Source organism: Prunus mume, linkage group LG4, assembly GCF_029339155.1.
Source record: "Prunus mume cultivar Tortuosa linkage group LG4, ASM2933915v1, whole genome shotgun sequence".
NCBI classification, from domain to species: domain Eukaryota; kingdom Viridiplantae; phylum Streptophyta; class Magnoliopsida; order Rosales; family Rosaceae; genus Prunus; species Prunus mume.
In genome coordinates this window covers 16,414,918-16,442,872 of record NC_142701.1, presented here as the reverse complement: position 1 = coordinate 16,442,872, position 27,955 = coordinate 16,414,918, and the positions used below count along the sequence as shown (strand labels likewise).

The 27,955-nt window shown below is 37.6% G+C and overlaps 1 protein-coding gene and 1 long non-coding RNA gene across 6 annotated transcripts; both read left to right on the top strand.

Moving 5' to 3' along the window:
- Window positions 1–135: 135 nt before the first annotated feature.
- LOC103327236 (metal ion-binding protein) lies at window positions 136–27,955 on the top strand. 2 transcript variants are annotated; one of them, XR_016126492.1, is made up of 19 exons: window positions 136–975; window positions 1,491–1,625; window positions 5,990–6,061; window positions 6,477–6,547; window positions 6,672–6,771; window positions 6,864–6,962; window positions 7,273–7,399; window positions 9,580–9,713; window positions 9,803–9,862; window positions 10,041–10,276; window positions 17,781–18,210; window positions 20,072–20,395; window positions 20,545–21,147; window positions 21,311–21,484; window positions 23,655–23,885; window positions 23,969–24,252; window positions 24,819–25,095; window positions 25,446–25,568; window positions 27,665–27,955. XR_016126492.1 is itself a non-coding variant. In XM_008229527.2 (19 exons), exons 1-19 carry the CDS (start codon window positions 826–828, stop codon window positions 27,795–27,797), a joined length of 3,771 nt encoding a protein of 1,256 aa, XP_008227749.2. In that variant the 5' UTR covers window positions 138–825; the 3' UTR covers window positions 27,798–27,955. The 2 variants fall into 2 exon arrangements, 1 of the variants encoding a protein (XP_008227749.2); XM_008229527.2 differs by having other exon boundaries at window positions 138–975; window positions 24,811–25,095.
- LOC148918017 (uncharacterized) lies at window positions 1,632–5,265 on the top strand. Of its 4 annotated transcripts, none has more exons than XR_016126496.1 (3): window positions 1,632–4,568; window positions 4,755–4,837; window positions 4,926–5,265. It is a non-coding gene; the product is annotated as an uncharacterized LOC148918017 (long non-coding RNA). The 4 variants fall into 4 exon arrangements; XR_016126494.1 differs by having other exon boundaries at window positions 4,918–5,265; XR_016126495.1 differs by having other exon boundaries at window positions 4,755–4,841.

Genomic DNA, 27,955 nt, shown 5'->3' with positions numbered 1-27,955 from the left:
AAATCTTAAACGTAAGCCATACCCATACATGGTGCTGTTTAGGAAATGAAATGAGAAAAATAAAATAAATACATGTATAAAGAGAAAAAGGAAAATAAATATATTATATATATATATATTTTATTTGGGTTGGGAAAGGAAATTAATCAATTATCACAAGGAAAAAACACGCTTTTCACGTTTTGTGTCAGGACTCAGGATCGAGGTGGAGGAGGGGCCTCGGCGACTCTTTGCCCCACTTCACTGACGCATAGAACAGAAGGCTTTATTAGAAGAACATCGTCATCCCTGAACCCTTGCACAAAGGCACAAAGCACAGAGGCACAAGGAAGGCACAAGGCACAAAGGCAAAAAGGGCTTTTGCGTTAGTAAAGAGAGAAAGATAGATAAATATTAATTGGCAGTGGAATGGATGAGATGAGAATTGAGAATTAGAGGTAATTAAGAATCCAGCTCTTATCCTACCCTAGTATCAGATTTCTTTGGTTTTTGGGTTTTCTTCCTTTTTTTTCTCAATTTCTTTCCAAATTATAGATAGACTCATATCCAATCACACCGTTATCATCTCCCTTGCTTGCCCTTGCTTGCTGGGTGTGGTCCAGTGGTGTGGTGTGACGAGGGCAATTTTTCACCGACGACTAACTAGATTACTATAGTTTTTAATCAATCAACAGTACAAGTCCTAGTAGATGAGAGACTGAGAGAGATTTTTTATATAGAAGAAATCGGTTGCTTGCGTGTTTTGAGACTTGAGTAGAGCGGAATTATCTATATATATATATATATATGTATAAAGCAACTAGAGCAAATAAATATAAATGAGCCATGTCGATACCCAAGGAGCCGGAGCAGGTGATGAAGCTAAGAGGAGGATCAGTACTGGGCAAGAAGACCATTCTCAAGAGCGACCACTTCCCAGGCTGCCAGAACAAACGCTTGTCTCCCCAGATCGATGGCGCTCCCAATTACCGTCAGGTAGTACTGTGGCTCTTTCTTTCTTTCTGACATTGCTCCATCATACGCATTCTTTTCCTACTTTTTGTGTTGCCCCTTTTCTCTTGCCACTTGACATGCCTGCTTCTATTTACACTTCATTTATCAGTAACACTATCCCGTGCAAAGTTAACCAATATAGCAATAACCTATTAAGTGTTGCTTGTTTTTCTGTGCGTGTCTATCTTTTGCTAGTGATTGTGAACACAGTTTTGTTAGATTGACCAGTGAAAAGGGGATTTACCACTCTATGGTTGCTTTTAGTGAACCAATTTACAACTTCACTTGACATACATATAATCGTCAGACTTTGTTATCAATCTCCATGTTCTCTGGTATTTAAATCCATCCTTAATCAGGTTCACATATTTTCATTGCTGCATCTTATATGCATATGTGTTAATGCAACTTGAGTTTTACATGGAAAATTCTGTAAATCACTCTCACACATCATTTCCCAGCTCATTATCTTTCATTGTTTGATTTGTTTTTAATAGGCTGATTCGCTACATGTTCACGGTGTTGCCATTCCAACAGTCGATGGAATCCAGAATGTTCTTAACCATATTGGAGCTCAACAAATTGATGGGAAGCGAACACAAGTTCTTTGGATTAACCTCCGCGAGGAGCCGGTAAGTTAATATGTTATCATGCTCTTTCTACCTGTCACTATTTGATTTCTTTCCTTCCTATACTGGAAATTTGCACCATACATTGGTGCTATCAACTAGCATCATATTTAAGTTGTAAAATGTCTATGGTCTTTCTGATTGTCAATAATAGAAACATTAAATTATTCTTGTATCAAAAACAGCATTTTTACTCATTTATAAGGGAAGGGGCCTGCAATTTCAGGAATCTCAAACACTGCTGTAGCCCAAGTTTGGAACTAGATGCAATTTTGGGAATTAATAATTGAAAATTATTGTATAAACAAGAAACCTAAGCTATAAATTACATGCAGAGCTATTAACAATCAAAAAGCTGAGTTAGTTCAACTGCTAGTTTTATGATGATATCGTGCCTAACAATCACCAATGAGTTGTGAGTCCAGTGGTGTTGGGACTAGTTGGGCCCCCGATGTGGTCAGGGGTTCGACACTCATCAAGGTACCTATCAAGCAATTTGCTTGTGTTTTCTGCCCCCAAAGATTGTAGAGTTTGGCGGTGGGCCCCAGTTTGGAAGCTGCATCAGCAAAGCTGACAAAGTGGAGTTTTGGGTTTCAAAAAATAAAATAAAATGGTGCCTAACTGCTGTAGCACAGCCCCTAGGGGTATGATTAAACACTTGAAACAGTAGAACCAAGAAGAATATAGGGGGCCGATGAGAAGAAAAGATAGATGGAAGGGATGAAAGAAAGGACAAAATTCAGAGAACCGAGAAGAAAAGACAAGAAATCAGAGAGTTTTAAGAGAGGGTTTATTCAATATCCAAATCTGAATTTTAACGAACTACATGGGGTATTTATAGCAAACTAAAACCTAGAGATAATAGGATAAAAATCCCATGTTAAAACAGAAATCCTAACCCAAATAAAATAGGAAACTTAGAAATCCTACTAGAATTTGGAAAACTAGAGAATCTAGGAAACTAACAAATAAATTAGGAAACTAATCAATTTAGGTCCTTTGCATTCTGCATCACTAACAATCAAGTAATAGCACTTAACTTGCATCCTCTCACTGAATTCTGCCTATTGTAGTAATCAATGTTGCCCATTATGCCAATTGGTGTGTTCTGTCTGATTTGTTATTTTTCCTGCCATGGATGGAGTGTCAAGTACAAATGGACTGATGATACGTAAGATAGTTTTGGTAGACCGTGCATTCCTCCGCAGTGATTCTTATGTGGTGGGCAATCCTTGAAGAAAGAATGTGGAGATGACGTGTAAAGGATGGTACAAAGCTTGGGGTTAATGGTTTGATTTGGACTTTTACAGGAATTCTGAGCATTGGCTAATTTAAGTATTTAGGTTGTTTGGAGGATGGTTTGGTATGGAGAAATTTTTAGGACTTGAATCAGGGATTTTGTTGAAATTTTTTTTTTGGGGCTAAAAAAAGATGTTCATTATAGATTTTGAAGTATGTATGGAATGGGGTTAAAGGCATTAGATTTATAAGGAAAGGGGTCTGAGGGGCTGTGGTCACTCACAGAGGCCAACCCTCAGTGATAGTTCCATTTTGACATAGTTCAGCTGACAAGGTTAAAGCAAGGCCAGAACTGTATAGCATTATTCACATGAAGTCTTATTTGATGCTGCAGTATTCATAGTTGTTCTAGACAATTATAGCTCTAATATGTTGTTGTTTTGTTTTTGTTGACAATTTGACAATATAGGGAGTGAGAGCTACATAAGTGTATCTTTAAGATTTAAATCCAATTGGCATTAAGGTGAGCCCAGGTGGTGTAGGGGGTGGGGAAACGGGTTAGTATTAGGATAGGTCAAGCGTTCCATCCGTTCCAGGGTAAAAAAAAAAGGCATTGGTACTTAAGCAGTAAGCATACAGAGACTAGATAATTTTATTATATATATTCTTAGAGTCTTAAAAACAAATCATTAGAGTAAATAGATTATCCATTAATTTTTCCACATATCACGTTAATTAGAGGTTAAAGACTTAGAGAGGCCCATCTAGCGAGTAGAATTTGACTGGACAATACTAGTTTTTGGGACTGGATTCGATCAGGTTGGAGACTGGACCAAGTACAATACAACTCTTGGTGCTGTGTCGGGCTAGTAAAGTAGATAACCTATATAGTACTGTTCTGTGTTTGGTGCATTTTCAAACTGAACTGTGATTATTTTAATATCAGTTTTTCATATATAGTTTCAAGTCTTTAAATTTTTTTTTAATAATAAAGTATAGATTGAGGTTCTTGTTAAAAGATATATTGAAATTAATTTTTGAGGATAAAATCATCAGTTTTGGAGGTTGAAAGATGGGAGAGTGCAAATCCCACAAATTAAATCACAATAAATTCAATTCATTACAAGCAAATGAATTAATTACCACTCCAAGATAAGAATGCATATGCCGTAAGCAATACATAGATTTGTGTTCATATCCAAAATAGTAAATACTTTACAAGCATCAATCAATACAAGAAATAAAAGTTTTGGGCCATTATACAAAATTTCTCAAATTGCACTTCCATCAATATAAGGAATGAGTGAGGACACTCAGTTACCTCTGCTCCTCCTACAGTGTGGGAACCCACAGTTAAACCGATGACCAATTGCACATGTTGCTTGTCTCCTCTTTAATCAGCAGCAGAACAACATACCAATTGACTTATAGTACCTGTTACGGGTTTGACATCAACACTAGGCAAAACATCTTAAATCTTTAAATTATACAATTAAAGAAATAATTTACATGAGCTTCAATCTAGATAATGGATATTCAATGCTTAGCGTTTACAATATAGATAGTAATGGGTAATAACTCTGAATGCAACATCAGAATTTGATAGTTTGGATAACAAATAGCCCTTATTTGGGTGTTTAGTCAGCAGGGAATCAGAAGATCTTTGAAGGTGTTAGGGCGATGGAAGTGGAGGTGTTGTGGGAGAAGGTGAAGTTTGCGTCAGCTATTTTTTCTTCTGTATCTCCTATTTTGAAGATTGGAAAGTGACAGTGTCATGATTAGTTTTGGTTTCTTAAGCTAGATGGATATTGTTGGAGAACAGTATATTGTTGGATAAATGTTCTTTTCTTTTATGTACTTTTCGTTTCAAAAGAAATATGATTATAACTGCAGGTGCAACATAGCACGTGACTTAAAGAAAACGACACACAATCATGACCATGAACCTGAAGTCATAATTGTTATGCCTGCCTAATGTAGGTAATACCACGAAACTGTAAACTCAGTCAAAGTCGAGTTAATTAAGGGGACAGGCTTATGTTGGTCTATTCCGAAGTTGTGCAGGGCTTTATTAAGTGAGAAACTTAATTTTTTTGGTGGAAAGGAAAGGGGTGTAGTTCCTGGGAGATGCGTTGTGGTGACAATTTCTTGGTTTTAAGGATTGAAAAGAATAGGAGAGTTTTTGAGATGCTCTCGGCAAGGAGGTGGAGTGTTTATGGGATATGGTGCACTTCCGGTCTTCTTTGTGGCATCTGTATCTGCATTTGGGAAGCTATCTTCCTCTGTTATTGTATCAGATTGGAAAGCAGCTGTTATGTGTTCCTGCAATAATGTGTCTTGATGCATCTTCACTAACTTTGTACTATTTATTATTGTCAATGAATGGTCCTGTTCCTATTAAAAAGACCTGTAAATTCAACCTTTTAGAAAAATATTTAATTAAGCTGCATAGACATTTGGACCTCATGAATACAGACTCGTAGAACAGAAAACCCAACAGAATACTAGCAAAATACCCACACACAAATGTAAGCCAATTCCCAACCAAAATCAACCAAAATCATCCAAACATCCATAGCAAGCTTTCATGCAAGAAATAAACCAAACATACATATCCAGCTTAAAGAAATAGTAAGAAAAAATAAAAAAGTAATACAAAATTTTCAGACTAGAAAGAAATGTATAGAGGATGGAAGAAGAGAGAGAAGCGTCCTATTTAACCTCACCAAAGAGCATCACTGAGAGTTAGAGAAAGCTAGGGCTTGACAGGGCTGAATTGGAGAGAGAAACTCCAGTATGAATGAGTTGAAGTCTTGCTGAAGATGGTTGGTCTCTTGGTCAAAATAACCCCACTTAAGCCTTTTTTCTTGTATGCGGGTGTATGTCTGTCTGTCTGTTTTTTTGTTTTTGTTTTCTTTAGGGATTAGATTAGCCATCTAGTTCAATCTGTTGCCAAACATAGGACTAATCTAATATTCTAGTCTCACTTCTTAGTTCGGTGTATAAACGTACTTTTAGATTTGCAAAATCTCTTATTCTGATTTTGAAATTTTACTTGAGATATGGTGGCCAATATTTTTATCCTTGAGAATTTGCATTTTCTGAAGTTACTCTTTATCTTCAAACAGGTGGTCTATATTAATGGGCGCCCTTTTGTTTTGCGTGACGTGGAGAGGCCCTTTTCCAACCTTGAGTATACGGTATGCTTTGCTAATGTAACTTTACTATGAAATTTGGCATATCTTTTATATTATTATTAAATTCTTGCTTAATTACTTAAAAAATACAGAATGAATAACTGCATTTTCTTGGATTAGCTAATATACTATAAAGAGTTTAGTTTGCTATACATTAATTTGAATTTTGAGGATGGTGTAGTTTAGCGATCTTCTTATGATACTAATATTTGACTTGATTGGGAGAATATTAAAGTTTTTTTGTTGTTGTTGTATTGTTTGGGGTTTGGTGGTAAGGTAGGGGTTGGCTAGTTATAGTACATGCACAATGCTATTCGTATTCCAATGCTCGTGTAGCTGTACACACGTATCAGCATGTTACTAATAAGTTATGTTTTCTGTTTGCTTTTATATTGATTGTGTCTTTATAAACAATCAGGGAATTAACAGGGCTAGGCTTGAACAAATGGAAGCCCGATTAAAAGAAGATATTTTAATTGAAGCTGCAAGGTATCTCCTTCGGGTACCCTGTATTTACCCTTGTTATGTTACAAATTGTGCGCCATAATCTTTAACATTTTCTCACTCCTGCTTTCTGTGATATTAAACATTATCTGCACATCTGAAATAGCAGATATGGGAATAAGATCCTTGTCACTGACGAACTACCAGATGGTCAGATGGTGGATCAATGGGAACCAGTGTCACGGGATTCTGTGACGACACCGCTAGAGGTATCCTCATTGGAACAACTATCATAGGGAATGAGAAAACAAGTGTAATCCACCAGTTTTCTCAATATAACTTTTTGGTTCTTACTCTGTAGGTTTACGAGGAATTGCAAGTACAAGGATACCTTGTTGACTATGAACGTGTCCCTATAACTGATGAAAAATCACCCAAGGAGCTGGATTTTGATATTTTGGTTAGTTTCAATATTTCTTTGTCGAACAGCATATGTAGCACAATTCTGATCAGGTCAGGTAAAACCTGGGACCAGACCCGATACAATTGGGTCCAAGAAGATGGGAGCCAAGACCAACCCAACGGCCAAAGAAACTGAACAAACAACCTAAATTGGTCGGAGTGGGTTAGTTCTTGGCATACCCATGAATTGAGCTGCACTCCTAGAGTTGAAGTGTTTTTGTGGTATTGTGGTCATGGAATATTATCACCTTCCTGAATTACATTTGCTGATGTGTGTGCTTTATTTACTCTTTATTCTTTGTATTCAGGTTCATAAAATTTCTCAAGCTGATATAAATGCAGAAATAATTTTTAACTGCCAAATGGGACGTGGGCGAACTACAACAGGAATGGTGATAGCAACTTTGATATACCTCAACCGTATAGGAGCTTCCGGTAATCCTCTTACTCTGTTCACTCAAATAGTTCTTCTACTAAATTGACTCATTTTTGGTCATCCTAAGGAGTTTTGTTGTTCTATAACTTGTTAATTTGGTCAATCTGTGTCTTTTAGAAGGACTTTATTTGTGCTATTCTAATGTACGATTTCCTCATATTCTCCTTCTTCTGCTCTCCACCCCTCCCCTTTCAAGTTATAATTTTTCCTGATATTGGAAGACAATAATAAAACATCAGAGCAAAGGTTAGTCCTGGTGTAAGCCTCTCTATTCGTGTACATCTATGCTAAGGAAACTAGAGGCGTTGCCAGTTCTACAACCTGGACCATGATGACTCAGTTATTTAAATGGACATCAAAATAATTTGAAACTAAATTGTAGGGGACAAACTTGATTAGCTATAGCGTGATGTAGACACAGGGAGAAAGGCTCTAGGTGCTGTTTCAGAGTGCTTTTCAGGCTCACCAGTTTCGTTTTAAATGTAGGGCTCAGATGCAACATCCATAGGGGATAAGGAAAGTATAATTCCAAGGCGAGATAAATATGAGTTTAGTAGTGAGCTGTGTGCAACTTAAGTCATTGGTTGAAGAAGTACATTCCTTTCCAACAGAGGAAACTTGCAGGAATTCACACCCTATTCTCAGATTTGGAATTCAAAAGCACCTCCAAAGGTGGAAATTCTAGCATGGCAGGTGGCTCTTGGCAAGGTTAACATTTGCGATCGAGTTCAAAAGAGAAGGCCTTTTATTTGTTTGTCTCCTCAATGCTGTGCCCTATGTATGTAAATCTGATGAGGAAAGTGTGGATCATGTCTTTCTACACTGCCCTTATTCTTTACAATTGTGGTGGAAAACTGTTTAGGGAGATTAAAGCTAGCTGGGTTATTCCAAAAGGATGCTTTGAGCTTCTGAGTACAAAGTTTGTGTCTTTGGGAAGGGAGAAGAAAGCTAAAACATTATGGGGGTTGTTTGTTGTTGGCAGTTTTCTGGAACATTTGGTTGGAGCGCAATAGAATAATCTTTGAGGATTAAAAGGTCGCGTGGGTAAATGATTTTTGGGATAGAGTGAGGTTCTGGGCAGCTTTATGGGCATCGGTTTCGGCTGATTTTAAGGATTATGCTCATTCTTCTATTATGTTGGATTTGTTAGCAGCTGTAAAGTGAGATTAGAATTTTTGCTCGGTGAGCGTGTTCTATTTTACATAATTGTAATTTCTTGTTTTTACTTGTTCTATCCTAGATTGTGGATTCCTTATCCACTCATTGTAATTAGAATTTTTACTTTAATAAAATTATGTTTCTTTTAAAAATAAAATAAAAAATAAAAAAAAGAGTGGATTGTGGATTCCTTATCCTCTTCCACCACCTCCCACAAAACATTTTCTAATAATCTCTTCGTCTCATTACTGGGAATCTTGAAAAGCGAAAGATAGTATATGGGTACACTGCTTAAAACTGATTGGATTCTAGCCTCTTCTCTACCTGTACCACAACAAGATACCAAAGGCTAATTGCTTTTTTATTGGTTCTGAGCAATGAACCCAAATACTTCATATCTTTCCGTGCATTTATCCCTGTCATTAAACACTTGCCTCTATTAATCTTCAATCCTGAGGATGGTGTGCTATGATGGCTGTGTTTTGGGTGGTGTGGATGGAGAGGAATAAGAGAACTTTTTTATGATGATAAGGGTGACAAGATCTACTAGCTTTGGGACCGGCTTCGTTTTTGGGCATCATTGTGGGCATCAACTTCTTCAGTATTTAAGGATATTAACTTCAGTTTTCATTCATTTGGATTGGATAGTGTTAGTTTTGTAATGTGATAGGCTGTTAAGGTGGTGTTCTTTGTTTTAGGGCTTGTGTGGCCTCCCTTGGCCACCCCTGTTCTGTTCCTGTATTTCTGCTTTGTTTTGTGCAATAAAAGTTTCTCATTTAAAAAAAATAAAAATAAAAATCTTCAATCCCGAGATAATACCGAAAGTTAGCAGATTCCTCCATTTAAAAAATAAACTATTTTCTGCATTTTATGATGGATTTTTTTAAGAGTCCCTGGAATGTTTAGAATTATTGTTTTTATGGTGACTTTAATTTAGATCAAGTCCTTTATTGGTTTACATGTGCGGTTGGTTCTGTTTTTAAAGGATTTCTTAATTGTATATTATCTTCAAATGAAATAGGTATTCCGAGAACCAATTCAATCGGGAAAGTTTCTGACTCCAGTGCAATTGTCACTGACAATTTTCCAAACTCAGAAGATGCGATTCGTAGAGGAGAATATGCAGTCATAAGAAGCTTGATTCGAGTATTAGAGGTATTTGATTTCTTCTTTTGTTGGTTATTGTTATAGTAGAACAGTTAATGTATTCTCGAGTATTTTGTTAATCAACAACATGTCTTTAGGGTGGTGTTGAAGGCAAAAGACAAGTGGATAAAGTTATTGACAAGTGCGCCTCTATGCAGGTATAGTTTTTTACTCATTTCTTTAACTTTATGGTATGGCATGTCAAACTTTGGATTTGTTTGTTCTCTCTTTTTTAATGTATGATTTTATTGCTCTGTATAATCTAAGGTAAAGTTTTCATGTTTTATCATAGAATTTTGATCTCAGTAAAAATGTTTCTATTGAATCCAAGTACAGAACTTACGTGAAGCAATTGCCACTTATCGCAATAGTATTCTGCGCCAACCAGATGAGATGAAAAGGGAGGCGTCACTTTCATTTTTCGTGGAGTATTTGGAACGATACTACTTTCTTATATGCTTTGCCGTGTACATTCATTCAGAGAGAGCAGCCCTCCGCTCTAGTTCCATTGGTTATAGCAGTTTTGCTGACTGGATGAAAGCTAGGCCAGAACTGTATAGCATTATTCGCAGGTAAAAATGAAAGGTTTAGCATTTGAGTTTTTTGTATTCCTTTTCTTTTTCTTCGTAAAGAGCTTCCAAATTTCATCTTCTTGCTTCCTTTTAATTCTCGTTTTCCAAGGTACAAATGAGATGACACAGGGCTGTGGTGGCACCAAAACTTTTACTTTGTATGTGATAGATTTTAAACATTTGACTTGGGTAGTTCTTATAACGGGCATAATATTTCGAAGATTAACAATATGGCATTTGACAGTGTCAAGCGATTGATTGATACTCATAGGATGCTAACGAATTTATATACAGGGCCCGTCCAGGGATTTACCCCATTTTTTAGCAAAAATGGAGATACTTTTTGGGGCCCACTTCGGACTGTAGTTCATTAATCCAAACAGTATTTTTTTTAAAAAATTTATTCAAGAGTCCTCCTTATTAACAATAACCAAATCAGGAGTCATTAAGTATCTAAGGAGGGGCTTTGGTTGGAGTGGCTGCGTTCTGTCGATGGTCAGGGAAGAGAGGAGTTGCGTGGATGGGTTGTTTTTCCTTTTTCTTTTGGTTGGATTTGTAATTTTAATTTTGAGTTCACCAAAAAATTAAAAAAACTTTGCGAGCCCTTTCACTGTATGTTAAATAATCCGCACACTAGATCTTGTTCTTTAATGTAACCGAATGCAATAGACTAAACTAGCAAATATTAGAAAACTTAGAAACACACAAGAATTACACTGGTTCGGCAGAACTTTTGCCTACGTCCAGTTGTGATTTCTCTAGGTAGAGAAATCACCGCTCCTTTGATTAATAATAGAGATTACAGAACTTTTGCAACCCTAGAACTAATCTCAAAACTCTCGGCCGTCTCTGGTTGTTTTTCCTCTCTAAAATAAGCCCAGCCGCACCCTATTTATAGACATAGAGTTGGCTTACATGTCCCAAGGCTGATTGAATTCCTATTCCTAAGTGGATTAGGAAATTACACTTATCCAAATCCAAATAGACTTCTAGCAATCCAAACCTAAATTGAATAAGGAAAATTGAAATTCTTTCCTAATCCCTTTAGAACAAGAATCGATATACCTCTAATTTTCCTAAAATAATCCTAAATCAACTAGGACATATTTGACGAGCCAAAATCCTAACAATCTCCACCTTGGTGAGTCAAATCAAGTCTTGATCGTTGCACCCTAGAATATCTTTGAACCTCCTTGAAGCAATTCTGGAAATCTTCAAGAGTCTTCACCTTGGCAATCTTCTTGCCTCATTGCACCTCAAGTGAGGAGGTGCTCCACTTTAATCAATCAACGAGATTGACCAAGTTCAAGCAATGCTTGAACTTCTTGGGGCTTGAACTTGGTCGGCACTATCTTTGTAAGGAAATCTGCGGCATTGTCATCCGTATGAATCTTTTCAATCCAAATCTCCTTAGACTCCACCCAATTTCTGATTCTTTGATATCTTGCTTCAATGTGTTTTGATCTTCCAGAAAAAACTTGATTCTTTGCCAAGTGAATGGCACTTTGACCATCACACTTCAGCTTCACACAATCTTGGGTGATTCCCATTTGACTTATCAAGCCACTAAGCCAAATTGCTTCCTTTCCAGCTTCGGCCAATGCAATATACTCTGCCTCTGTGGTCGACAAAGCTGTAATTGGTTCTGCATAGTGCCCTCCAACTGATCGGTCCTCCTGCGCATGTAAACACATAACCAAAAGTTGACCTTCTCTTGTCCAAGTTCCCTGCATAATCGGCATCCACATATCCCAACACCCCTGCATTTTCTTTTTGCTTCTCAAACATAATCCTTTGTCCCCAAGAACCCTTCAAATAACGCAAAATCTACTTGACTGCATCCCAATGTTGTTTTCCTGGATTTGCCATGTATTTGGAAACGACATTGATCGCTTGAGCTATGTCTGGACGTGTGCATACCATTGCATACACAAGGCAGCCCACAACATTAGCATAAGGCACCTTCTCCATTAATTGCTGCTCTTCCTCGGACTTAGGACACTGTTGCCCACTTAACTTGAAGTGAGCTGCCGAAGGAGTCGAAACTACCTTTGCTTCTTGCATGTTGAACTTCGCAAGAACCCTATGAATATACTTGGCTTGTGATATCCAGATCCTTCCAGCAGTCCTCTCTCTCTGAATTTCCATGTCAAGGATCTTCTGTGCTGCACCTAGATCCTTCATGTCGAACTCCTCTCTCAACATCTTCTTCAAGTTTTGAATTCTAGACTTGTCTTGAAAAGCGATTAGCATGTCATTCACATATAGCAATAGCAATATGATAATCCCATCTTGGAACACATGATAGTACATGCAACAGTCATATAAACATCTTCTAAAATTGATTTTCAGCATGAAGTAATCGAACCTCTTGTACCACTGTCTTGGAGATTGTTTCAGGCCATACAGGGACTTCCTTAGCTGACATACTAGGTTCTCTTTCCCATATTCAACAAACCCTGGTTGAGCCATGAAAATTGTCTCCTCTAGATCCCCATGAAGAAATGCTGTCTTGACATCCATTTGCTCAATCTCCATGTCATACTGAGTTGCCATTGCTAAAAGCAATCTGATAGAAGTATGCTTTGACTACGGGTGAAAAGATCTCATCATAATCTACCCATTCCTTTTGTGAGTACCCTTTAGCCACGAGCCTTGCTTTGAATCTCAATGCATCTTGTTCATGTAGTCCTTCCTTTTTCCTAAATACCCACTTGCATTCAACTAGCTTTCTGTCTTTGGGCTTAGGAACCAACTCCCAAACAGAGTTCTTGTAAAGAGACTCCATTTCTTCTGTCATAGCACTTATCCAACAATCTCGCTCATCACTTGCTATAGCTTCTCAATAAGTATTTGGATCTCCTTGACTAATGTTGAGAGCATAATTAACTTCGTCTTGGTTAAACCCAAACCTGTCAGGTTTCTTCTTGTTTCGATTAGGTTTGTCCAGTGCTATGCATCTCTGGAATATAGGTGGATTGTTGGTTGGAGTTTGAACCCTTTGGGATGTCTTGCGGATTAGAGTGCCTTCAATCTGCCATACTTCTTGCTCCACCTGATTCTAACTGGTGAACGATGCTGATGCTCTTCTTCCTCAAAACCATCAGATTCGGCATCTTGCTCAATTTGCTCCACTTGAGCTTTTTCGTCTGAACTGATTAACAGAATCTTTGTTGCTTCAATTTCAGCATCGTCTTTCTTCTCCCTATTGCTCTCGACTTTATTCAGAGGCATGGTTGTCTCATCAAAGACAACATCCCGACTGACAACCTTTTTCCTGTTGTTGATATCCCAAAGCTTGAAACCCTTCACTCCTTTCTCAAAACCTAAGAATATGCAATGTGTAGACTTTGGTTTGAGCGTGGACCTTTCATCATTTGGAATGTGTGCGTAAGCACTACAGCCGAATACCTTGAGCTTGGAATAGTCCACCGGCTTCTCAAACCATACCTCTTCTGAACTCTTAAAATCGAGAATTGTAGATGGTGATCTGTTAATCAAATAACTTGCATGATTAACAGCCTCTACCCAAAAACAATCAGGCAATCTTGCATGAAATCGCATGCTCCTCTCTCTCTCTCTCCATGAGAGTTCGGTTCATCCTCTTAGTAGCTCCATTTTGTTGGGGATTCTTCTTTACTGTGACGTGCCTTATGATGCCTTCTTGCTTGCAATAATCGGTAAACTCATTTACTTGTATATTCACCTCTATTGTCACTTCTCAGGTACTTGATCTTTCTTCCAGTTTGATTCTTGGTTTTAGTTTTCCATTCCTTGAACTTTGCAAAAATCTCAGATTTTTTCTTCATGAAATAAACCCAAACCTTCTTAGAAAAATCATCCATGAAAGTAACAAAATACCTGGCTCCACCATTTGATTTGGTTGGTGCAGGGCCCCAAACATCTGAGTGAATATAGCTGAGTTGCTCCTTGCTTCGGTTATCTGCACTGCTACTCGTGAATGATATCTTCCTTTGCTTTCCAAGAACACAATATTCACAAAAGTCCAGTTTGCAAGATGACACGCCTTCCAATAGGCCTTGCTTGTGTAATTCTTGCAACCCTTTTTGGCTTACGTGCCCAAGCTTATGATGCCAGAGTTAAGTCTTGTCTTCTATACCTTGATTTACAGAAATAGCTGCTCCCCTGACTATAGCGGTCCCAATTAACTTATACAGCTTATTGGGTTGTAGGTCACCCCGCATTACCACCAGTGATCCTTTGGCTACCCTGAGTCTTCCCTTTTTAGACTCGTACCCATAGCCGGCCTCATCTAAAGTACCCAAGGAAATCAAGTTCTTTCTTAGTCTAGGGACATATCTAACGTTCCCTAAAACTCGTATCATCCCATCAAACATTCTTATTCGAATAGTGCCGATTCCTTTTACAGAACATAAGAATCGTCCCCCATTAAAACTTCCCCGCTGCTGACTTCTTTGTAAGTATCGAACCATTCTCTTACTGCAAACATATGAAAATTGCATCCGGAATCCAAAATCCAATTTGTGAAGCCTTGGAGCCTGAAGTTACTTGAAAGAAGCTCCCCACCACTCTCATGCTCGGTGATTGCACTAGCTGAACCTGAGCTTCCTTCCCTCTTGGCTTTCTTCTCTTTCCAAATCTTGCAGTTCCTCTTTCCAATGATCGGCTGAACCACATTCGAAGCAACCTTTCTTCTTTTCCTTTTTTTTCTTGGATTTTGACCTACCTCTATAGCCTGTTTTCTCTTCCTTTGTCTTTTCCTGCCCCCTCTCCTTGCCTTTGCCATGAAGGCCTTGAGAGCTTTCAGTTATATCATCTAGTTTAGCATATGATTGAAGAGCTTGAATTACGTCTTCAAGCTTTAGGGACTCTTTTCCAAACATTAGAGTTGTTCGAAAGTGCTTGAAAGACGAAGGTAGAGACCTCAGCAAGATGATAGCCATATCATCATCTTTGTAAGTTTCTTCGACCTTTTGAAGATTAGTAATGCAATTCTGGAACCTGCATACATGATCTTTAATATCACCTCCTTCCAGTCGAAGTCCGAATAGTTCATCCTTTAGAAAAAGTTTATTGGACACGGTTTTGCCCATATAAACATTCTCCAACTTTTCCCATGCTTCATGGGCAGTCATCTTTTCGGTGATGTGTGACCGAACTGAACTTGTGAGATGGATCTCGATGGAACTCTTGGCCTTCTTGAGAACCTTAGTCCATGCTGCATCTGTCATGCTTCCTGGCTTCTCACCGTTGAGTGCATCATCCAAATCTTGCTGTATTAGTACGTTCTTCATCATCTTTTGCCAGTCTGTGAAGTCATCCTTGCCGTCAAAGGGCTTTAACGCAAGTCCTAGATCCGCATTCATCTTCCCTTTAGACATCGTAGAACCCCTTGAGCCAAGCTCTGATACCAATTGTTAAATAATCCGCACACTAGATCTTGTTCTTTAATGTAACAGACGGCAATAGGCTAAACTAGCAAATATTAGAAAACTTAGAAATGCACAAGAATTATACTGGTTCGGCAGAACTTTTGCCTACGTCCAGTTGTGATTTCTCTACCTAGAGAAATCACCGCTTCTTTGATTAATAATAGAGATTACAGAACATTTGCAACCCTAGAACTAATCTCAAAACTCTCGGCTGTCTCTGGCTGTTTTTCCTCTCTAAAATAAGCCCTGCCGCACCCTATTTATAGACATAGAGTTGGCTTACACGTCCCAAGGCTGATTGAATTCATATTCCTAAGTGGATTAGGAAATTACACTTATCCAAATCCAAATAGACTTCTAGAAATCCAAACCTAAATTGAATAAGGAAAACTGAAATTCTTTCCTAATCCCTCTGGGACAAGAATCGGTATACCTCTAATTTTCCTAAAACAATCCTAAACCAACTAGGACATATTTGACGAGCCAAAATCCTAACACTGTACACCTTATCAAATATTTTTAAAAGATGTTTACAAATATCAGTTTATCAGTTTCTAAAATAATTTTATTTCAATAGGTTTTTTTGGTACTATTAATTCATTAAATAGTTTGAGTTTTATTTTTACCAAATAGCCATCTAACATATCATTTTGTTTTAAATTTGGAGGATTTTTTACTCTTCTATGGAAAATATATTTTCTTTTGTAAAAGGGCATTGTAGTAATCAAATTGGTTTTCATTCCAATTGTTGACCATAGAGCGGATACAGAATCCACAATCTGTGAAGGAACAAGTAAAAACAAGAAAGTACAACTCAAAAAGATGTCTTTGCTTAAGATTACAAGAAAATACCATGAAGGCTCTAACTTCCAAGTTTTCTTATTATAAAAGAAAATTTTTCTAACAAGAAAATAATTAAGACAACTTCCCAACTTTGGAATCGTTTAATTTCTGTAGAAACCAAAGTCCTGCTGAAAAGAAGAAATGACTTTACACAGAATCTAGCTATGGGAAGATTATGATAGTTGACAGTCTATATATAGACAAGGAAAAGCAGAAACACAAGGGTGTTTACCCAATGGAGCTCTATTCCCATTATTTTTACTGTTTCCTTGTATCTCACCACAAAATGATAGTGAAAATAAAAGGAGTTAATAATGCCTTGGGAAATGTCTTTACAGGGACGTTGACTTGAGCCTTTAATCACTATCTTGGAACCCAACCATTTTAATGTAACCCATCTCTTTCCTGCTGCACTCCACTCTCCCATAAAAAATAAAGAAAGGCTGATTAAGGACAGAAAATGATTTTGGAAAGGTCTTGCCTCTTTTGGCTCATTAGAGTCCTGTTCCTTCAATAGAACCCCAAGGATGTAATATTCTTCTGCAACTTTTGGCTTTTTATTTCTTTTCTTCTTCCACTGATTCTTGTTAGAAAGCAAAGACGCAGAGAGTTTAAAGAAATTGGAGATATTCATTCTTGTTGGATAAAAGAGGGCCATAAGATTTGGAATTTACTTTTCTGTTGGGTCAATGGCAGAGTAAGCTTTATGTTCTTGCATCCAAAACAGAGAGGAAGGAAAGAAAAAGATTTAGAAGCCTTGTTCACCATGTTAGTCAATAGAGGCTTTGTTGCCTTGCAATATGGTCAGTAGCGTAGTGCTCTCTTTGGACTAATTGTCCTTAATTGTTAGAAGGTTCAAAATTTTAAAATCACAGAAAGGGTCCTGCCTCTTTAACTTTTTTTAGATTGGCCCAAGCCTGGAGGCCTTGTCTGACCCGAAAAAGTTCAATTTTGTGGCACTGATACATAAGGTGAGAGGAGTGTACATGTATGATTCTGACCCAAGGAAGTATACGTGCACCACAAGTTGAGATGAGTCCAAATTCATATAATGAGCTGACAGGCTGCATTGTTTAAGTGCATACTTGGTTAGTTATTTTTTAGCTCTTGGCATAATGACATGAATATATAACTATGAATCTCTATTCGTGAATTTTTGTCCAATTCATGAAAGAAATAGAACATAGATTAGTTATCGGGATTCCATCTAGCTACGTTCATTTGCTTAAATTGTTCCTTTGTTGTAGGTTGCTGAGAAGAGATCCAATGGGTGCACTTGGATATGCAAGTTTGAAACCATCTTTAAAGAAGATTGCTGAATCTGCTGATGGCCGGCCTTATGAGATGGGTGTAGTTGCGGCCTTGAGAAAGGGCGAGGTTCTTGGTAGCCAAACAGTTTTGAAAAGTGACCACTGTCCTGGTTGTCAAAACCAAAATTTACCAGAAGGAGTGGATGGTGCCCCTAATTTTCGGGAGGTCCCTGGATTTCCAGTTTATGGAGTCGCAAATCCAACAATTGATGGTATACGGTCTGTCATCCAAAAGATTTGTAGCTCCAAAGATGGTCGACCAGTTTTTTGGCATAATATGAGAGAAGAACCTGTGATTTACATCAATGGAAAACCGTTTGTACTCCGTGAGGTTGAACGACCATACAAAAATATGCTTGAATACACGGTAATTTTTCTTATTTTTTACCTTGCATGTCATATCTATATGATGTTTCTTCAAATTAAATTAGGGAAGAGTACTTGTTGCTTGAAGTCAAATATAACCATTAGACACTTTGCATGCTACTTTACACTGAGTTATCTGGTCATACCAGAAATACTGTGGAAGTGTACATTTTGCTCCTTACAGTATAGGGAAATGCTCTCAAATATCACTATGACTGTAGCTAAGTTCTCAAATAGCATATTATAGTCCCATTATATCGTTCATCTCGATATGTTGTCGATATTGTCCCATAATTTTGATAGAAAACAGTCCCAAATAGTCTTAATATAAAATCGATAAAGTATCGATATTCTGTCGATTACATAAAAAAAATTGCTACAGTAATAGTGGTATTTGAGAGCATTTCCTTATGGTATTTAAGCTAGATTACATAAAAAACTCAATCATGTTCAAATTGTCAAAAGACTTGCATATATTATATACAGATATATTCTCTTGTGAGATATTTTGGCAACAGAAGAGGCTTGTGTTGCAATATTGTGAATCTGGACCATTGATTAGGTTCATTATTTCCTGAAGTATGTGAGGCAACCTCATTGTTTGAAAACATAAGCATCTTATGGAATTTAGGTAAGAGAATATTATCTTATATATATGAACACTGTACATGCATAACGAAGTTCAACAGCGGAGTCTCTCTTGCAGGATGGCTGTGCCTGCTCAATCTTTTTCTTTTGTTGTTTTATTTATTTTTTATGATAAACAAAATTTTATTTAAGAAACTCAAAAACACAGTACAAGACTTAGTGAACAAGTGGTCCCCCAAAAAAATGAGACGTCCCTAAAGACGGGAGAACCTCACCTTTTCCCAAGAGCTCTCCTCGTCATCCGCACTGTACATCTAAAAAGATCTATCTCTCTCCTACCCAAACTACACAAAAAACAGCTAGCACTCCACAATCCCACAAAAACAGCTAGCACGTGGACAGCCACAATCTAGGCCAAACTATCAAAAGCTAGGTCTATCACATCAAGACGGGGGAATGATAAACAGAAAGGAAAATTCCCCACTCATTTATCTTGCTAGAATCTGATCCGCTCCCCATTTCCCACCACAAAACTGAGTTTTTAAGCCCGTTATGTATACTTCCAAGGCTTCGACGGGTTCCTGTTAAGACAACACTTAACTCCCCCCACTGGCATCTAGACCATATACTCTTTTTCCCTAAACTCTAAGCCCTTCAACCAATACCCAGTCTACCATGTACTCTTTTTCCCTTCTCGGCCCTCCAGTAAAACATCTTTCCAATTCTGTTTGCACAAAAGTAACCCTCCCACCTCTAGATAAAAAGCATTTGTTCCGTCCATCTAATCTTCAAGTCATATTTTCTATTAGAAATAGAGAGAACTTATGACAAAACTTGTCACTCAATGTTCAGTGTGTATGGCACCGGTGCAGCTTGGTGTCCATAAATTTAATTTTGTTGAAGCGTGTCAAGACAAATGTCTTCACAGCTAGCACTGTGGATACTGAGAGTTTCTACTGCAATGGAAAAGGATTTTGTCCCTTTCTCGTAACCCAAACAGAATACATACCTCAATTGATGCACTTTTGGAGTTTCAAGCAGAAAGATCTCATAGCAGAACATGGCATGGCATGGCATGGCATCTAGGACCCTACAAGGATACAGTCCAAGACATGATTACAACTGTCATGGTTCATACAATTGCCTTGGATTTTCTTTTTCTGTTTGTAGTGGACTAGGTTATAATGAAACCATGATCTTTTACTTTTGAGAAACGAAAGTATATATGTTTCCTGTCCAAAAGAAAAATATGAAACCATGATTTCTTCTTTCAGGGTATCGATCGTGAGAGAGTGGAGAGGATGGAAGCTCGACTGAAAGAAGATATACTGCGAGAAGCTGAGCGTTATGGGGGTGCTATAATGGTTATTCATGAAACAGATGATGGGCAAATATTTGATGCTTGGGAACATGTAAATTCTGAGGCTATTCAGACCCCACTTGAGGTTTTTAAAGGTTTGGAGACAGATGGTTTTCCCATAAAGTATGCGCGTGTGCCCATCACTGATGGTAAAGCTCCCAAAAGTTCTGACTTTGACACGTTGGCTATTAATATTGCTTCTGCATCCAAGGACACTGCTTTTGTTTTCAATTGCCAGGTTGACATTTAATTATTTTCCTTTCTTTTTTTCTATACACAGACATTAAATTTCTCTGGATCAATCTAATGTATTTTTCTTTTCCCTTGTATTCGTTTCTTTCCCCTGAACTTCCTCTGTTCTTTTTTGTTTTCTTTTAATATTCACAGATGGGCAGAGGAAGGACAACCACAGGTACTGTAATTGCTTGCCTTTTGAAACTTCGAATTGACCACGGGAGACCTATCAAAATCCTGGCTGACAATATTACCCTCGAAGAGGTGGATGGTGGTAGCTCAAGTGGTGAAGAATCAGGAGGTAATAGTGCTGCATCAACCTCCAGTGTTACAGCTGTAAGAAATGAAAAGGATCAAGGCCGTGTATTTGGCATGAATGACATCCTCTTGTTGTGGAAAATAACAAGATTATTTGATAATGGGGTGGAATGCCGAGAAGCCTTAGATGCTATAATTGATAGATGTTCTGCTCTACAGAACATACGCCAAGCCGTTCTGCAATATAGAAAGGTATTCAATCAACAACATGTTGAGCCAAGGGTAAGGAGGGTGGCATTGAATCGTGGTGCTGAGTACTTGGAGCGCTACTTTCGTTTAATTGCTTTTGCAGCATACTTAGGAAGTGAAGCATTTGATGGATTTTGTGGGCAAGGAGAATCTAGGATGACATTTAAGAATTGGTTGCATCAGAGACCAGAAGTTCAAGCAATGAAATGGAGCATAAGATTAAGGCCTGGACGATTTTTTACTGTCCCTGTAAATCCCTTCTACTTGTTGACTTAGAGAATTTTTCTTTTTCATTTTCCCTTTATTTTTCCTTTTAACTGGGCAATTTAGAGACTTTAAGAGCTTAGTAAACATTTCCTTCTTGTTTTGGGATGGATTATATAATTGCTTTCATTTTGGTTTTGGAACTCAGGAGGAGTTGAGAGCACCGTATGAGTCTCAACATGGAGATGCTGTCATGGAGGCTATTGTCAAGACCCGTAGTGGTTCTGTTTTGGGGAAAGGATCTATACTTAAAATGTATTTCTTTCCAGGTCAGAGGACTTCTAGCCACATACAAATTCATGGTGCACCACATGTTTATAAGGTATGCTTGCATTTCTTCCCGCTTGATTAAGTAAGGGTAAGTGAGTCTGCCATGCAATTGGATAAGGCTGCAAATCAACTGTATAAAATGCATTTAACAGGATTACTTCATTTGGCGATAGAGTTGTCTGGAAGACAGCTGCTTTCTCTTTGATGCAGTTGGTTGATTTTGCACTAACATATATGTTTGAATATTTATATTGAGGTGAAGCGAGTCAGGGGGTGGTCTTCTCGTATTATAAAAGGGTCTAGTCCAGTGGTGAGAAAAAAAGTTAGCCTAGAAATATTTTACATGAAAGATTATCAGTTTCCAAATGCTTTCCTTGATTTCCCTTTGGAAATCTAGGCTCCTCTTGTGGGAGGTTTTGTAATGTTATCATTTATGGAGGAAGTAGCTAAAATCTGGTATCTAGAGAAATGGTGACAAAACTGAATCTTTAGGTTCAGCAACATCCAAGACCTTACCATATAGCTTTGTTCAAAAAGGGAGGAGAGGTTAAGATGACACAACAATTTCTTGTTCCCTTTTCCATTGGAAAAATTTACTCACACAAAGTTTTATGTGATGTGGTGGACATGGAAGAATTAGGGAGGCCATGGAAATTTGATAATAAGACTGTTCACCATCGTGAAAAGAATTTTTATGCCTTCTTTTAAGAATGAAGTTAAGGTGGTCCTAGCTACGATGAAGGAAGATGACTTCCCTGAGTCCAAGAAGAACGAAGTACATCCTTGCTTGACATCTTGACAGTTTTTAACTGAACTTGAACATAATGGGGCTGCTTCTGTGTTGCTCGTAAAGGAAGGAAAATAGGAATTGAAATCAGTACCAGTACAGAACCCAAAACAATGGGAAGATGTTTGACAAGCTGAATTTGCATATAATTATTCTAGAATTGAACTACCGGCAAAAGCCCCTTTGAAAATGTATATGGGAGGCAACTGAATCATTGCTTTGATTTGGGTCAAAGCTGGCTGAAGATTGAAGATTCAAATGCCAAATACAAGGCCTATGCAGATAAGAAAAGGAGTGTCTAGAGTTTCTGAAAAAGCGAATGGTTTAGTTAAGGTGGGGTGATTTCCTGTTGGCTCTTATTATGAATTTAGCAAAAATATGGACTGAACCACATCATCAAGAAAAATGGAGAAAATGCATTTAGAGTTGATTTACGTTGGCGTTTGGGAATTGATCACATATTCATCGTCTCAGTTTGTATCCATACAATGATGGCACAAAAGATGAGATTGGATGTCAACACTTGACTCGAAGGGGGAGGGATTGATGAAGTAAATACATCTTACTATATCTATTGAGAGATGCCTGGACAACTTTACTAAGTACTAAGTAGTAATTATGTTCAAGTGCCATTGTTATTAATTATGTATGGGGAGCCTGTCTTTTGGTTATTAATACCCCACCAGGAGTATAGGGGGTCTGTCTAGCTGTTATTAATGTTATATCGGGGCTAGTTACTAATGATGTATGGGAAATTTAAGGGGTCTTTCTGGAAAGGTCCAGGAATTACTTGATGCAGAACAGAAGTGAAAACTAGAAGAAAATCTTCGTTTTCTACCAGGAAAATGACTTAAATCCACAAGGAGAAATAACACTCTCAAAGAGAGATCTTTAGGATAGATTATAATCGAAATTTAGAATGATTGATTAAGGGTAGAAGAAGTCACCCTTATGTAGCTAGTTGATACATGAATGCATAAATGCTACATAAATGTCACTCTTGGATGATATATGAATCCTAGCTGAATGCATGCATGAACTAGGAGATACATGGATATGAATGAGACGCTATAATATAGAAGATCATAAATATAAGATAAAAGCATGCTTAATTATGTAAATGCATCTGATGCGAAGTGTTGGGTGCAGCCAAGAGTACTACCACACAAACACTAAATAATGCACAATGGTTTTGCCATAAAGGCTATAGTCTATGCCTGAAGATCTGTTAAAAGGCTGTCTCTGGTACTGGGAGTTATTGTCTGAATCAAGCTGTTTTTTATTATAAGCAGGCCCACATTTAAAAAAATAATATACGTAAATATATATATATTTTTTTTATGTAACAGCCTTAGTGTGGCTATACTGAGAAGGTAACTTTTACAGTGCAAAGAGACTTTGCCACTTTTAACCCTAAAATTTTTATTTGAACCAGGTGGATGGATATCCTGTGTACAGCATGGCTACGCCAACAATTCCTGGTGCCAAAGAGATGCTAGCATATTTAGGTGCCAAGCCCAAAGCAGAAGGATCTGCTGCTCAGAAAGTGATTTTAACTGATCTGAGAGAAGAAGCAGTTGTTTACATTAATGGCACACCATTTGTCTTACGGGAGCTAAACAAACCTGTTGATACACTCAAGCATGTGGGAATCACAGGCCCAGTGGTATGTTTTTTATTTTTTATTTTTAATATAAGTCATTAGGCTGAATATGATCTCAAAATTAAAATTCTTGCAATCATATGCAGGTGGAACACATGGAAGCACGACTAAAAGAAGATATACTATCTGAGGTCAGACAGTCTGGTGGCCGTATGCTTTTACATCGTGAAGAATATAGCCCAGCATTGAATCAGTCCAGCGTCATTGGATACTTGGAAAATATCTTTGCAGATGATGTGAAGACACCAGCTGAAGTATATGCTGCTCTGAAAGATGAGGGTTATAATATTACATATAGAAGAATACCATTAACTAGAGAAAGAGAGGCTTTAGCTTCTGATGTGGATGCAATTCAATACTGTATAGATGAGTAAGTATCTGTAACTGGTATGCATCCCATCAGTAAATAGCAATACCACATAATGAAAATTTTGTCTCAACTAAGAAAACTTATACTAAACAATGAAAATTTGAGATATAAAAATTATTAATGCAAACTAAACTCATTTGCAGCTGTTAAGAAAAGTACTCTTGATTCACCATTATTTGTTTCAGTAAACCAAATTGCACTGGGAAAATTGCCCTTCATTAAGAAAACAAAGTTGCATGCTTAAGGGCCTGTTCCCCAACATGATACCACGAACGAGGATAAGGGAGGTTTTTTTAGTTTAAAAATAATAATAACAACAGTCAAAGGTCATATAGTGATAGACCATGTCTGTCATCTGAATATACTTGCAATTTTTATTTATTTTTTACTATTGACATTCTTTGGTATTATCTTGGTGTATTTTGATATCAGAGCACTATTGTAGTTTATGAGTTTTGTAAGAAGCTGGTTTCTGTGAGCCTTGCTTTGAAGTTCAATTTTTTAATTTATTTCTAATGTAAATTATGTAATTCAATAGAATTAACTTTTTGCCTATAGCTCTGCAGGGTGTTACCTTTTTGTATCACACACGGGGTTTGGAGGAGTTGCATATGCAATGGCTATTGTTTGTATTAGATTTGGTGCAGAAGCTGACTTTGTATCGAAGGACCCACAACTACTGTTTAGAACGAATCCATCATATACAACTGAAGAGGACTTGCCTTCTCGAGCTTCTGATGAAGAAGTTCGTAGGATGGGTGACTACCGAGACATACTAAGCCTTACGAGAGTTCTTGTGTATGGTCCCAAGAGCAAAGCAGATGTTGACGTAGTTATTGAAAGGTATTTTATATCTTAGAAAGTCCATGTCGAACTTTATCGCCTTATGGTACTGCGTACTTGTCTAAGCATCAGGTAATGTATAAAATGTAAAAGCAGGTCTGGCCAACAGTAGCATAGAAGCATTAAATTGTGCTGTTGGCCGTGTAATTTTGTGTGTTCCTCGTGTGGACTTGAGAAAGAATACATCCTTGCTTGACGAATTGCGTTTTATTTGAGTAATTGTGTAACTGCACCATTTTTGCTTGTTTTACATTTTGTGGGGAGTTGATCATCTTTAAACATAACTTCAGGTGGTAGTAGTAATTAGCTCTTATTGTTGATGTTTCTCACTTTGGTCCTTCAATTAAAAGGTGTGCAGGGGCAGGGCATCTACGAGACGATATTCTTTATTATAGTAAGGAACTCGAGAAGTTCCCTGACGATGATGATGAGCATCAAGCATACCTCATGGACATGGGTATCAAAGCATTAAGGTAGTTTTTATGTTCGTCAACAATTTAACTCTTAAAGCACTTCCTAAGTTTCTTCCGTAACTCTATTTTCTTTGCTTAGAGGGGCCTGATATGTTAGCTAACCTCTATTAGATATCATCAATGCATGAGTTCAAATTGTTGTATATTGAGGAAATTTTCTTAGATGGTTCACAGGCTCACAGTCAACTACTTTCCGAGTAAAATACTTCAGCCTGCTTGCTACTTCATGTAATTACGTAGACATCTCTACTTCAGCAAACTACTAATAAGTCCAGGCCCGTTAACCCAGATTGCTCCTGTTTGGTTAAGTTGAATGATGTGGAGAGTCTTTTTTGTTTAACCTTTTACAGAAGATCATCTTCAATTTTTCTTTGGTGATGAAGCAGAGGTTAACATAGAAAATCCTCATACTCTACAGCTCCTTTGTTTTTGAGCTCCAAAACACCTGCCAAACCGGAACCAAATCATGCTCAAAATTCAAAATTCAAAGCCCAAATCCACTATTAGATGACAATGTTCAATGAAAAGAAAATGAGCATCATCAATATCACATCTCTATCCTTATCCAGGCCCTTTCATGCCCACCACGTCTGGTGGCAAAGCTGCCAGGATGTGAGACGAAGCTAAAGACTGGCCTGCAGGCTTGCAGGTGTTACCTCCGTTGTAGCCAAGGTTTTAAATGTTGGTGGAATTGCCGAAATTTCACCCGTGTTGCCCTTAACTTCGTAGAAAGCTTGGAAGTTTCAGTATTGTTGACAAAATATCAGCATGTCACACAATATCTGTGAATTTCAGTTGATTTTTACTGAAATTTCGGTGGATTTCAGTGTAAACCCACTGAAGTTTCCTAACCGTTGCTGTGTAAAACAATTGAAAAAGAAGAAGAGGAAGAACGGAATCGACATTACCGGTATGGACATTTTAATCCACTGAAGTTTCTTAACCCACCGAAGTTTCTGAACCCATTACTGGTATCAACACTTTAATCCTTGGTTGTAGCTGTGCCAGCACCTATTCTGCAACGACCTCTAGACAATTGATTTTTAGCAAAACCAAGTCATCCTCAGTCACCTTGATCAATTATCCAAATGAAAATGAACCACAGCAGCAACTACAATCCCACTTTTCCCCAAATCCAATGTCCCTCACAAGAAGAATTGTCCTTTTTGGAACATACATACCTCTCATTGGACTGTTACCTCTGTCTAACTCTGAAGCTGCTCCTTAGTTCAAGCTCCGTCTCTTCATTATTGTGTTCGCTCGTGTCCATGCAACATAGGATTATCATGTACATGTCTGTAGGTTTCCAATTTAGAGGCTGTGTCCATATGATTTTGTAAAACCTGTGGTAGGTTGAACCGTTGAAGTCTCTGTCTCTATTTATTTATTTATTTATGAGTGTATGTTTGCTTTCATGTCTTCCACCTTTAGATAAATAGGGTTTAGCCTTTGTCAAACCATTTGAATTGCAGTTTCATTCACTTCGAAGTATTGGATAAACATAGTTACCACGTGCCTGTATATGCTCTCATCTTACTTAAACCAATTCCAACAGTAGGATGTGGCTAGTTATTCTCTAATATTCCATATATCACTAGAGGAGAAAAACTCTTTTTTGATCTCCTAATTTTATGTTAGGAATGAACAGTATAAAGCCTTTCTTTCTTTGGTTGGTGGTTAGACTCTGTAGCATGTGACCTGGTGTTGTTTTCCCTCCAGTTCATTTAATTATGGGAACTGTTCATGCATATATATTGATATGTTGAGGAAAAAAAAGGGGAAAAACTATGTGCGCTAAATAAATGAAAAAGTAGATGGATTTACTGCACGTATTGGTGTGTCATAATAAAAGCTTTGTGTGTGTGTGTGTGTGTGTCTCTATATTTGCTTGTGTTGTATCGACTCTCGACTACATCAGATGGTTGAAACCCACTCCTTGAAATAAATAAATAAACATGCATTTGTATTGCATTGATTGCACAAACAATTTTTTATTTTTTTTTACAAGGGATATGTTCAGCAAGCATTAATTTTTAACTTCACAATTATAATTCATTTTTCTGTTATATCTAACCATCTCCTTTTTCCATCTGCAGGCGGTACTTTTTCCTTATCACATTTAGGTCTTACCTCTACTGCACTTCTGCAGCTGAGATAAAATTCGCATCATGGATGGATGCAAGGCCTGAACTAGGACATTTATGTAATAACCTTAGGATCGATAAATGATCTCATTAGCAATGCTTGTAAAATAAATTTATGTACAGTTGGCAATACGTTGCCAGTTATGGTTTTCTCTCCCTCTCTCCCAATGTAAAAGAAAAAGAAAACTCCTACAGTGGAAAAAAATCAGGTCATGTCTTATCATCTGAATTAGTTCTTTTATT

Excerpts from the sequence above, each read along its gene's own strand:
- LOC103327236 (XM_008229527.2), top strand. The coding sequence starts at position 826 with ATGTCGATACCCAAGGAGCCGGAGCAGGTGATGAAGCTAAGAGGAGGA. Across the intron at positions 9,714-9,802 it reads GCTTGATTCGAGTATTAGAG|GGTGGTGTTGAAGGCAAAAG; the intron begins GTATTTGATTTC and ends ACATGTCTTTAG. Across the intron at positions 9,863-10,040 it reads ACAAGTGCGCCTCTATGCAG|AACTTACGTGAAGCAATTGC; the intron begins GTATAGTTTTTT and ends ATCCAAGTACAG.